This window comes from Rhipicephalus microplus, chromosome 3 (genome assembly GCF_043290135.1).
Source record: "Rhipicephalus microplus isolate Deutch F79 chromosome 3, USDA_Rmic, whole genome shotgun sequence".
NCBI classification, from domain to species: Eukaryota; Metazoa; Arthropoda; class Arachnida; order Ixodida; family Ixodidae; genus Rhipicephalus; species Rhipicephalus microplus.
In genome coordinates, this window is record NC_134702.1 from 142,452,349 (window position 1) to 142,464,943 (window position 12,595).

General features: G+C 41.1%; 1 protein-coding gene across 1 annotated transcript in view; it reads left to right on the top strand.

The window, feature by feature from the left end:
* The first annotated feature begins 2,902 nt into the window (after positions 1–2,902).
* The window catches only part of LOC142803378 (uncharacterized), a 30,204-nt gene continuing 20,511 nt past the window's right edge, over positions 2,903–12,595 (top strand). Inside the window, exons 1-4 of the mRNA XM_075888496.1 lie at positions 2,903–3,023; positions 7,332–7,432; positions 9,628–9,690; positions 9,773–9,847. Of these exons, the coding sequence (XP_075744611.1) occupies positions 2,927–3,023; positions 7,332–7,432; positions 9,628–9,690; positions 9,773–9,847 (336 nt within the window). The 5' untranslated portion in view covers positions 2,903–2,926. The remainder of the gene's footprint in view (positions 3,024–7,331; positions 7,433–9,627; positions 9,691–9,772; positions 9,848–12,595) is intronic.

The following is a 12,595-nucleotide window of genomic DNA, read 5'->3' on the forward strand; positions in this document are numbered from 1 at the left end:
GTAGAAACGGAACATGACTCTCAGCTGTTCGCAAGGGTGATGATTCCACATAGAATACGCTGTAGTTATCGATAGCAGGAAGAATGAGCACCGTCGTACATGTGTTTGACTATTGACATAAGCGTAGTTTGTCGAAGATCATTGTCAATACGTAAGCATCGCTGTCAAAAATAAAACAGGTGCCAGTAGTGGTATATATTTATTGTGCATTCGACATTCTGTTTCAGGAAAGGCCATATATCAGATAATTCATTCAAAAATATGTGAGGAAATATCTAAAATCTTGTAAAGAAGTAGGCGTCTTCGACCGCACCTAACGCTCTTTCATTATAGAATCTACTTAGCTTAAGACAATAAGGGTTGCACTACCAGACAATACAAGTAAATCCTATTGCAAACTACGCTTATCAGTCACCGTCACCATCAACATCATTTTCATATATACCTTTCTCCCAACTATCAATTTTACCACTGCTTGGTACCCGCTGATCGCATCCAATGCCTATAAATTTCATGTACCGTCACATCATTCACTGTTTCAACTTACGTTATTCATTCAAGTTACAATGTCTGGCATTCAAGGTCTTGAAGTCGAAGACCACGTGAGGACATTTGGCTTCCAGCTACGAAAGTGAAAGGTGGAACACACAAGAAGAGCCACCACACAATACACACTGTGCACAACATCTTGCGCTAGTGTTCTTGAATATTTTCTGCGGTTCATGATAATAGGATCATTTGGCATTGTTCATACAAAAATAAAAAAAACTGTTGCTGCTTCAGCTCTTTTTTACCAAGCGTGAAAGAAGAGCGCAGCTGTTTTTGTTGTCATTATTTGCCTGTGGCGCACACCCACTGTAGGGGATTGGATGGTTTCATAAAATTGAAGGGTTTTATAAAATGGCATGAAGATTTAGAATACTTGAGGATATATATTAGGAGGATTACAGATTACATAAAAAATTGGGGTGCTCTATTGATTGTATGTTAGAAATTGAAAAAGTCGAAGCTATCTGCCTTTTTTTTCTAAATGAAAAATAAAGCAACCCTCCTAATTTTTATGCGTATACAATGGCGTAGACATCTAAGTGGCCGTCATTGTTTTTTTATATTTCTTTAGCTTTCTCTCTGTTTCTTGTATCTGATGATACATTTTATTCTATTACTTTCTATTTCTCTCTTTCTCACTGCGTAAATTTTTTATCTTTTTCGTTCTTTATAATTCTTTCTCTTTCTCCCCTTTCTTTCATGCTATTTTTTCTCTACTTCGACTTATCGCATCTTTTTTCTTTCTATAGTTTTTCTCTGTGTCGCTTTTTCTATTTATCTCTATTTTTTCCGCCCAAGTTTTTGGTCTTTTTATATTTTTATGTTGCATTCTTTTGTTTTTCTCCACTTTATATTCCTCTTTCTTTCCATCTTTTATTTTTTTTTCTCTTTCTCTTTAGCCTGTTCAAATCCAAATAGAGTGGGTATGTGCCACAAGGGATGCTAGATGCGAGATGGCTGTACTTGGAGTGTTCACCAGAAGGACGCACAGATGGACGCATGGACGGACGACCAGACAGACTAGCAGACGTACATACGGATGGATGCACGTGCGGACGGAGAGACGGATGGTTGTACGCATGGACGGACGGACGCACAGACAGATGGCCAGGCAGACTAGCAGACGTGCAGAAGGATGGACGCACGCGCGGACGGACGGATGGACAGATGGACGTACGGACGGACGGATGAACGGGTGGACGCACGGACAAATGGATGGACGCACGGATGGACGCATGGATGGTCGCGTGTACGGGCAGAAGCAAGAACGAACGGACAGATCGGCTGAAGGCCACTTCGCCCCACACATCAGCATTCACTCCGTGGGTCTGCTGTAATTTTTTTTACGACGGAGCAAAAAATAATGATTGCTTCAACTGCTTTGCCATGAAACATATGGCTCACACTACTTAGGTATTATATAGAACGTAACGTGTTGAGAAGGATCTAATATATAATGTGACTGTTTTAACACTGACCTATTTAACTGGACTGCAGTTTTCTTACACAGCTATGGGTTTAATGCAGTTTGTGGCAGAGCACTCAGGAATAATTTGAGATTTAATGAACTCCCGTTTTTTTATGTGCAAAGTCGGAGATAAACAATAAATATAAACTATCGAGAACAGCTAAATTTCACACAAAGAAGGATTTATTTTGCCTATCTAACGTTGCTACAAAAGTTTATAATACCTTTCCCAATGGTAGGTGTTGTCAGGACCACCCAAGGCGTTAAACCGTGCTCCGAATCCGGTACTTTCAAGTCGTTCTTGTAGTGAATTTTGTAGATGCCGCGGTTTTCGTTATAACCTAATTATTTTATTTTTTCTGACGTTGCATATGAAAATACGGGACCAGTCATCAAATTTTCCTCCTTCCTTAATTTTGTTCCGCATGCCCCACGACTGTTAAATAATTTGTAAAAAAAACATACAGTTCAATTCAGTTAGTTTGCTGTAAAAAAGCAACAACTTGTACTTGCCGCACTACCTCTCTGCAAAGAAAAAAAACAACTTTTTTTTCATCTCAAAAAACGTTTTCTGGTTAGAAAAAGATCGATACAAGCAGTGGTCAATCCTGACCCACGCTCAGATTCGTTGCGTTAATGTGTGGCCTAGCAACAATCTCGAAAAACAGATTAGAGATACATCTTCCCTGGCCTGCGATGCCATGCAATATTAAATAGTGAGGACTTACTCAGCTTGTTTCCAAGGCAGAAAAGCATGATTTGTCATATCGAAGACATATATAGGAAGAACGACTGAGCACACAGACCGTTCGGCGTGTCACTCATTCGGAATGATGGGTAAGCGGAAAGCGACTCTTTACAAATTTAAAAGGAGGGCAACCTGAAGCAGTGGAACAGTTTTCATTAAAGATGTGGATATTTCAACAGTTCCTGTGCGCCTGCCTCTTAAGTTTCACATTTGCAGCTCTTAATGTTCAAAAAATGCGTTGGTGTGGAAACGGCCTGAGTGAGTACGCGGTTCATTTTTTTTCAACAGGAAGCAACGGAACCACGGTGGTATAGCAATATGAAAATGTCATTGTTACGTTTAGGAATATTATGAACAACATATTATCGGCGTGATGAACCTCAAAACGGTATTTATAAAAACAAACATATTCCACAATTAATCCGAAGGTAAATAATAAAATGTCTAGTAATAACCTTTTTAGTTGTTATAGCAAATGAGGTAATTTGCTTATTCATTCAGCGTCTGCCGAGCTGTAAAATGCGGTAACTGCGTTGGATTCCCATTTCTTATTGCTCCTACTTGAGCCTTCTGCTTACCTAAATATTCGAAATTAAATCTTAATTTAATATTTTATTTCAGCTACGTTGAAGGCACATTCCACATAAACATTTTTTTACCTGTTACACGTGTATATCACCCATAAAGATGCGTGAGCCTTTTTCAATATAAAAACAAAGCAGCCACGAGGTAAAACTTGACCGTCGCCATTTACAAAAGTGTTTCTGTGCTGTACCTCAACGGAGTACATATGTGATACTCTGTTGCTTACAAACTGACACAGACCAAGCGCGTTTTGCAACAAGGAGCGATGTTTCAGTGTGCTCGCTGACCGCCAGATATTGGTTCTTCACAGGGAATATTTCACATTTAATATTTTATTTATTTATTTACATTTCACCTACATCACCGTGAGGCGTTACGTAGGGGAGGTACACATAATTTGTCTACATAGTTTTAAATCGAAACAATAGATTCGACAAATAAAACAGGACTCAAAATATTTTAAGAGAAGAAAAAAAACACTCGAATATTGGTGAGCGAAAACAACGTCACAGTCATGCATTTCTCACACGCTTCGAAACAGCAAACCATTCTTAGTAGCAGTGATATTGTAGGCGTTGTTACAAGGAAGAAAAAAAGGATTCATTATCAGTTTCATTGACGTGATCATCCGGTAGACGGTTCCATTCCTGTATTGTTTTTACGAAAAAAGAACTACCGAAAGAGTGGGTTTCGTAACGGTATTCTGATATTTTTCGTGAATGGTCTTGACGATTAAAGACGTACGTTGGTGTGAACAGATAATCAAGAGGGTTAATGGCATTTCCATTATATTATATAAAATGAAGAAATTTAAGCCTAACTTTCTGCCTCCTTACCATCAGTGTCTCCCATTTCAATGCTCGTTTCATTTCTGTGATGCTTTCAAAGGAAATATAGTTGTTGCTAACAAATCTGGCTGCTTGGTTTTGAACTTTTTCTAATGCGTCAAATAAGTATTGCTGATGGGGATCCCAGATTACGCAAGCTTACTCTAAAATAGGTCTTACATACATGATATAAAGGATTTGTTTTATGGTCTGTGAAGCTTGCCTAATATTTCTACGTATGAAGTATAGCATCCGGCCTGCCTTGGTCAGAGTTATGTCAATGTGTTTATTCCACTTGAAATTGTCGGAAAAATAGACGCCCAGATACCTATAATAGGATTCATTGCTAATTATTGAATTATTTATTTTGTATGTTGTGTCTAGTTTACTAATCCGGTTGGTGAATGATACACAGCAACATTTACGGATGTTTAGAATCATTTTTCATTTTTGGCACCACGTTGATATTCGGTACAGATCATGCTGCAAAATTTCAGCATCCTTGTGAGATTTAATCACTCTAAATACTACACAATCAGCTGCGAATAACTTAATGGGAGGCGTAATATGATCGACTATGCTATTAATATAAATCAGGAAAACAAAGGTCCTAATGCGCTCCCCTCTGGTACACCGGACGTAACGGTTACCCCAGATGGTTTTTATCCGTTAAGCACTACGTTCTACTGTCGATCGTTTAGATAGTTCTTTACCCAATTGATAACATTAAGGTTTATGTTTGCAGAGAGCATTGCAAACTCTAACAGATTGTGTGGGACGGTATTGAAGGCTTTTCGGAAGTCAAGGAACAGTGCATCTACTTGAGCGCCACTGTCTATAGATTGAGCGATGTAATGCTCAAATTTGACTAGTTGAGTTATGCATGAGCGTCTATTTCTGAAACCATGCTGAGATTGAGTGAGGAAGTTGATTTACTCTAGGTGTTTAAATGTTTCACTGTATATGACGTGCTCAAATCACTTACAGCAATTGCTGTTAGCGAGATGGGCCTGTAGTTTTCGACAAGCTTTTTATCACCTGATTTATGAACCGGGATAACGTTTGCAACTTTCCAGTCATGTGGGATAACCCCAGTATTTAATGTAATTTCATATATAACGCATAAATACTTAGCAATAACGCTGTGAGATTTTTTAGGAACAAATGGTGATAAACCATCTGGTCCAACTGCTTTAGTTGTATCTATCTGCCGTAACACGCAATCAACACCAGTAATGTCCACCTCACGTCTTTCATGGAAGGCCACGTGACTGAAAGCGCCCCCACATCGCCAGGTGTGCTTTGAGTAAAAACTGATTAGAAATAGTTGTTAAAAGCTTCAGCTTTTTCTTCATCGGTGCACAAAGTATCACCCTCCACGGTCAGAGCAGGAATACTTATATCGTCTTTTCTAGATTGTTTAACATAATTCCAGAACTCTTTCGGGTTTTGCTTTAACCTATCACTTAATTGGGCAAAAAAGTATTCTTCCCTGTTTTTATTGCCGATTTCAGTGTCAGGTTTGCATGCCTAAGCTCTTGTTCATTAGACGTGGTACTCTTATCGCAAAATTTTCTGTACGAACTTCGTGCTTTCCTAATTAACCTGCGAATCTCTTTATTAAACCAAGGCTTTTGTTTCCTTCTCTTCTTTAGTATTGTGTTTGGTACATGAGCTTCAACTGCGTGAAGTAGCGTATCACGAAAATAAGACCACAGAGCTAAAGAGCAACGACTTTCTGCCAAAAGCAAGAATGTTGGGTAATACGACTCTAATTCTGCAGAAACAGAATCATAGTCACCATGTTCATACAGGAAATTTTGTCGGGGTATTGCCTGTGCTACTTGGCAGTATTATATCTTTAAATCTGCCACAATGGCCTTATGGTCACTTATACCAGGAATCACCGACACAGTGGAAACAATATTTGGGTCCTTATATAATATTAAATCCAGAATGACATCATGTCTCTTTGGAACATTCACATATTGACAAAAACCAAACACTCTCAAGAATTCGCCGAACAAAGTATACACTGACGACCTGTTTTGTGTACCACTGGTTAGCCAGTCAAAATCTGGTAGATTGAAATCTCCACTCAGGAGTACACTGTCTGGAATTAACTGTACCATTTCAAAAAGCAGTGTCATAGGAGTATCACCACTGTCTGGTGGTCGATAAAAACAGCCCAACACGACAGTATTTCCCTTCGGTAAAAAAACACGACACCAAACTGCCTCGGCAGAATTGTGGAAAGAAACTTCCTCGCTAGCCCACTCGTTCGCTACAAGAATAAATACGGCCCCACTATGGCGATTTCTATCTTTCCTATAAGCAGTGAAGCCATGTGGGAAGACCTCAGCATCAGGTATCGCGCTGTCCAGCCAAGATATTATGTATCTAATAACTTCAGTGAGCACGTATATGTGTTTCGTTTTCCTCTTTTTGTTGTTATTGTTGTTTTTGTTGTCGTCGTCGTCGTCATCGTCGTCGTCGTCGTCGTCGTCGTCGTTGTTGTCGTTGTTGTTGTTGTTGTTGTCGTTGTTGTTGTTGTTGTTGTTGTTGTTGTTGTTGTTGTTGTTGTTGTTGTTGTTGTTGTTGTTGTTGTTGTTGTTGTTGTTGTTGTTGTTGTTGTTGTTGTTGTTGTTGTTGTTGTTGTTGTTGTTGTTGTTGTTGTTGACAGGAATAACATTACGTTCGTCTGTTTTAGGCGGATGTCTATGAGAGCCCACGCTGAGACGTAGACTTCCTAACAGTCATGTGCAACAATTGACGTTTAATGCGACATTTATCGACAGAAAATTTGCGCAACTAAAGCCAGCGGTTGCATTATTATTACGAAAAAAAGGTGCTAGAGCGATTTTGCCAATTGCCCATAAAAACACTGCAGCAAATTGGTACCACCGAATATGCGTCAATAAGACGCCCACATCGAAGACGTTGATCTTTAAGTTTCAGTCTTAACACTCATTCCAGAATGCGTCATTGCTAACATGCGCTTCAATGTACTGGACATGCAATGTGTTCGTGCGGTTGTGATGTGTGAACCACAATAGGCTAAAAACGATGAATCAAGATGCACTTAAATGTGCTAAGTAATCTTGAAGTTGAAAAATTGTTACTAAATCATGTTCTTTTTTTATTTCGCTCACAGATCCATTAAATATGGCCAAGGCAACAAGGGCGGCCACAGATATGTTTCTGGCATGCAAGAAGGACATTATTAGACTGAACGTCAAACCAGCAATAATAAATGTACGTAGTACCAGTTTCTTTCCCTCACAGTTCAAAGTTATACAGCCATTAAATGTACAAGCGGTACAAAGTCGCTGCATTTGCGACTGTGTAAGGTGACTCGTTTTGAAAAAGCTCAAATTGAATGCTAGGATTATCTAAATCAATCATATTCTTCAACGTTAATCCTTTTTCTTATTTTTATTTTTTCTTTCTGTGAATTAGGATAATGCTTAATTTCTAAAAGTACATATTACTAAAAAACTCAAGATTATCAACGAATTCATTTATACATCAAGGCACCACCCAGCCGTTCATGGCCCATCATGTATTGTGGGGCGCCAGTTCCATAAGGGTCCACCAACCAAACAACGCTAGCAGCATGCCACGCAGACGGCCTCCGTTCCAATCTCAGTCGGACTCAAACTTCTTTATTACTTGTTTTCATTTATTTGACTTACATTATTCTCGAATTTTCTATAAGGAACAAGTTTTTCTCTCACATATAAAGGCTCCGGCACTTACATCAACAGCTAAATTTCGGGATAGTATTGTGTTTAACGCTATCGCGTCAACATGAAAAAAGGAACACTTATTGCAACGAATGGCTATCAGTAGGGCAACGCGCAAGGAAGTTGTGCGCTGATTCACTGAAAAAAAAAAAAGAAAGCTACAGTTAGTGCGAGATATGGCTGAAGGCGACGGCGGCGAACTGTGGCCACCGAGTACTTATAACGAACGGAATGAAGAAAGAGAAGCACACAACTTCTAGTGAGAAAAAAAGTTGGCCCCACATCTGCATGTTTCACTGCAAGTGTAACCGAAATACCATAGTCTTGCATGTGGAGAGAGTGAACAAAACATTTGTTTGATGTTCTGCGAGAGAAAATTGGTAGATTCCATTCTGGAAGCGCTGCGATAGAGTCTCGATCCGCGCAGTGAAGGCAAACGAGCGCATCGAGGCTTGTTAGACACGAGCACCAGCTGGTAGTTGTCTTTGAAAACGAAAGAAGGTGTCCGCGCCCGCGGAGAAAGATGCGCGCCTGTCTCGGAGGCGATAAGTAGTAGAACGCAAAGCGACGGGCAAGTGACACCACCATGTCGTCTTAGCAAAGCGTTGGAAACACTTGCCTTTTGAGCATCGCTTTGCACTGTCAGCGCAGCGTGATAAACGCTATGGTCCTCGTGCTTGCCTTCTATAGTATAAAGGCACACATACAAAACATCAACGTGTTGTTACGCATGGTGCCTCAGATATGCGCAATAAATGCTTTTTATTTGACAATCCCACGAGTATGAACGCAGACACTTGAGCAATATTGGTGGGCGCTGCTGATGGGGTTGGCCATTTAAGGAATGGCTTGGTGTCGTTTGAGGTATCGTTACTGCGGACAAACAGGCAAATGTACAGACAAACAGACGGACCAGAACTTTGCGGCGAAGGTTGCCAAGAAAGAGTTTTTAAACAATGCGCCCCGTATCTGCATCTAAACTGTTCTGCATGTAAATCTCGCATGTAAATCTGCATGTAAATCTCGTGGTGGGCAGAATCGTGCGCCTTGGCTGACCTCGGGCTTTACCCGGAACAATTCTGTTGTAGTTACCGGATGCACAAAGGTCGCTGAAATCATTGCAGTCGCCGTTTGCGAAAATCACGCGCTTTTCAGACACAGCGAAGTAACAACTGAGACACTTATTTGCATGCATCTGTACATGTGAGTACGTTTCGTCCTTAATCTTTGCGTGAGAAACGAGAGGTAAGTTTTCATCTGCTTTCCATTCTGCGCGTGACTTTCCAATTAAATTCTAGTGCGTTCATTGCTCCGCCTTTGTGGCAAAACTGTGACTTTCTAGAATATTCCTCTTTCTCTCTCTCTCTTTCTTTGGCTATGATTACTGTATGAGCTATGAGACTACCATCTTACGTGTATTGTAAGAGCTGTCACTAGTCCCTTTTTAACAATATATCTTTTCAGAAACCTTCCTCTTCCGACATAGTGAAAGTAGTTGAGAATTATGTTTGGACTGATGGCGACAGATTTAGTTATTTTTTTCGCAGAGCTTTGGGGAAATACTGGCGTTTACTTTCACACAGTAATTAAGAAATACTATACGCTTTGCGAGAGCCTTGTATGGGAAACAACCCGTAATTTTGTCTCCGAAGATGGTACGTTGCGGAGGTACAAACATGAATAACAAGAGAACTTTCTTTACAGAAAGTTGACAAGCTGTGCGCATCTTGGCGGGTGTGCTACATCGTTGCCGAAGACAGAAGCAATGTTCGTAAATAATATATCATGCGCTTTTCAATGAAGTCGTTCTTGGTAATAAAGTTGTGCTTTTTTTTCCGTTCGAATTCAGACATCGAGGACTTTTGAGGACGCAGTGGTCGACTGTATGCACAAAATGGCCCGTACTTGGATTACGATCGACCCGGTAAGTCCATTCATCTCAATCACATGAAGCACTTCAATACATGTAGTTATTGCATTTGCGCTGAAACAAATTGACCTAGGACGATCGTACATGAGTTCTCGGTACGTCTCATCGAATTTAATTGCTTCTACAGATGATTTGCTTTCCGAATGCTTAAACTCAAAACGTCTAAATTTGAACTTGAAGTTTTTTGTGCCTGCACTTGCACAAAGCCGAAAATCGATTACCTCTCTGCTACACACTTCATGTAACACCACATACATTGTAGGACCATATATTGACGCGTTTGGTTGTGCGAGTCTTGTGAATGTTGGTGTAGTGCGCAGCGTAACCAAGCAAGCTGGAAAGTGAAAGATTGAAAAAAGTGGACACTTATCGCAACTGACACTTGTCGCTGATGGTTACCATAAAAACTACCTGCGCAATGTGTTCTACTATATATATATATATATATATATATATATATATATATATATATATATATATATATATATATATATATATATATATATATATATATATATATATATATATATATATATATATATATATATATATATACGGTAGAAAAAGAGGTCGACAAACGTGCGAAAACACAACTTTTACTAACGTTTCTACAGGTGGGCCTGCCTTCGTCGGCTGGCCTCAGGCTTTACCTGGAACAATTCTGTTGTATATCAATGGTGTTGTTGTGTATCAATGGTGGCAATATATATATATATATATATATATATATATATATATATATATATATATATATATATATATATATATATATATATATATATGTGTGTGTGTGTGTGTGTGTGTGTGTGTGTGTGTGTGTGTGTGTGTGTGTGTGTGTGTGTGTGCGTGTGTGTGTGTGTGTGTGACGCAGAAGCGCGATGGCTGTACGATGAACTATTTATTTGTCTTCGTCTTCCTCCTTCTCTACCATTCCACCACGCCGTTCTCGTGTGGTTCGTCACACGCTTCCCCCGTCCCCCGAGAGAGACGTAGGTGCAGGGGCGGATGATATCGTCGAAGTCTCCCGACATGAACGATGTCGGGAGACTGGCGACCGAGTGGAGCCACGCTGCGGACGATCTCGTAGTTAACTGCCGAAATCTTGCGTATGATCGTATAGGGTCCTTCCATGATTACGCTGAGTTTGCCGCGGTTCGGTTGCCAGGGTGTTTCATATAGAACAAAGTCTCCCACTTGAAGCTCTAATGGAAGGAACTTCTTGTCATATATGATCTTGTTTTTCTCGTGATATGCTACTGAATTGCGGACTGCGTTTGTACGAGATTCCTGCAGATTTTCGGTAACGCCTGGAAGAAGATAGGGATACGATGGTGCACCATGCAGAAGAAAGCAGGGTGGGTAGCCTGTGACTTCGTGAGGCGTTCTATTGTACTCATCGACAACATCCGAGAGGAGACGCGGCCACGGTTTTCGGGGTTCATCGTTGATCTTGCATCGGAGGCGAGTAACGATCGTCTGATTAGTGCGCTCGTTTAGGCCATTACACTGCGGGCGTTGTGAGCTTGTTAAAAGCTGATGAATACTGTTGTGCTTGAGGAACTGCTTAAATTTGCCGGCAGTGAATCCTATGCCGCGGTCGGAAAGGAACTTCCGCGGCTTTCCAGCCGCGAAGATACTCTTCAGGCAAGAGATGTACGCGTCGCAAGTCTCATTCTTGTGTGCGAAAGCCCAGACATAACGGGTGGCATGATCAACGGCTAAGTGAATGAATCTTTTGGATGAGCCGTAGTTGCCAAAACCTCCGATAGTGTCCATGGCCAGAAGATCGAACGGTTGTTCCGCTGGTGGCAAACACTCCAAGGAACCAAATCGTTTGTTCTTCGGTTTCTTGCAGCACTGGCAGGTATCGCAGTGGCGTATGTACTCGCTCACGTCGGTGATGATGTCGGGCCAATAGTACTGTGGAGAGAGAAGCCGCAGCGTCTTCTTTACCCCGACATGACCGAAAGCGTCATGAGCTTTTTGGAGAAGAGAAGACCGGAGGGCAAAAGGCACATAGACTTTTCGTATTCCCCTGCGTGTCACTATACTCAGTCCGTTCTCAATGGTACGCTTTCCGGGTGGTTTGTTGTTGTCGTGCTCTCGCAGTTGCTCAGCAGATAGGAGTTGAATTACCGGGCTTCGAGATAGTGCATCAGCTTCAATGTTGTCAATGCCCTTTTGGTGTTTGATGTTCACGTCGTACATGGAGAGTTTCAAAGACCACCGGAAAAGTCGGCCTCGGGGATTCTTGATGCTTTTAAGCCATTGCAACGCTGCGTGATCTGTGATCACAGTGAAAGGTTTCCCGTGTAGATAGTAGTGCCATTTATCGATGGCGTCAATAATTGCCAAACATTCAAGTTCTGTGATGGCGTAATTAATTTCGTGTTTTAGTAACTTCCGTGAAAGGTATGCGATTGGGTGCTCTCTACCTTCATCATCAGCCTGCTTCAAGACGGCGCCGATACCTCTGTTGGATGCATCGCAGTATAGCACACAAGGCTTAGTGGCATCGTAGATGTTAAGGATTGGCTCTTCTGTCACGCATTTCTTGAGCTGAGTGAAAGCCAGTTCACACTCCACATCCCAGTTCCATGTGGCGTCTTTGCTGAGGAGGCGCGTCAGTGGGTGAGCGATTTGACTGAAGTGGTCGATGTATCGCCGGTAAACATTGACAGTGCCGAGAAAACGCTGCAACTCTTTAGGGCGTGATGGTGTCGGAAACCGTAGGATTGCGTC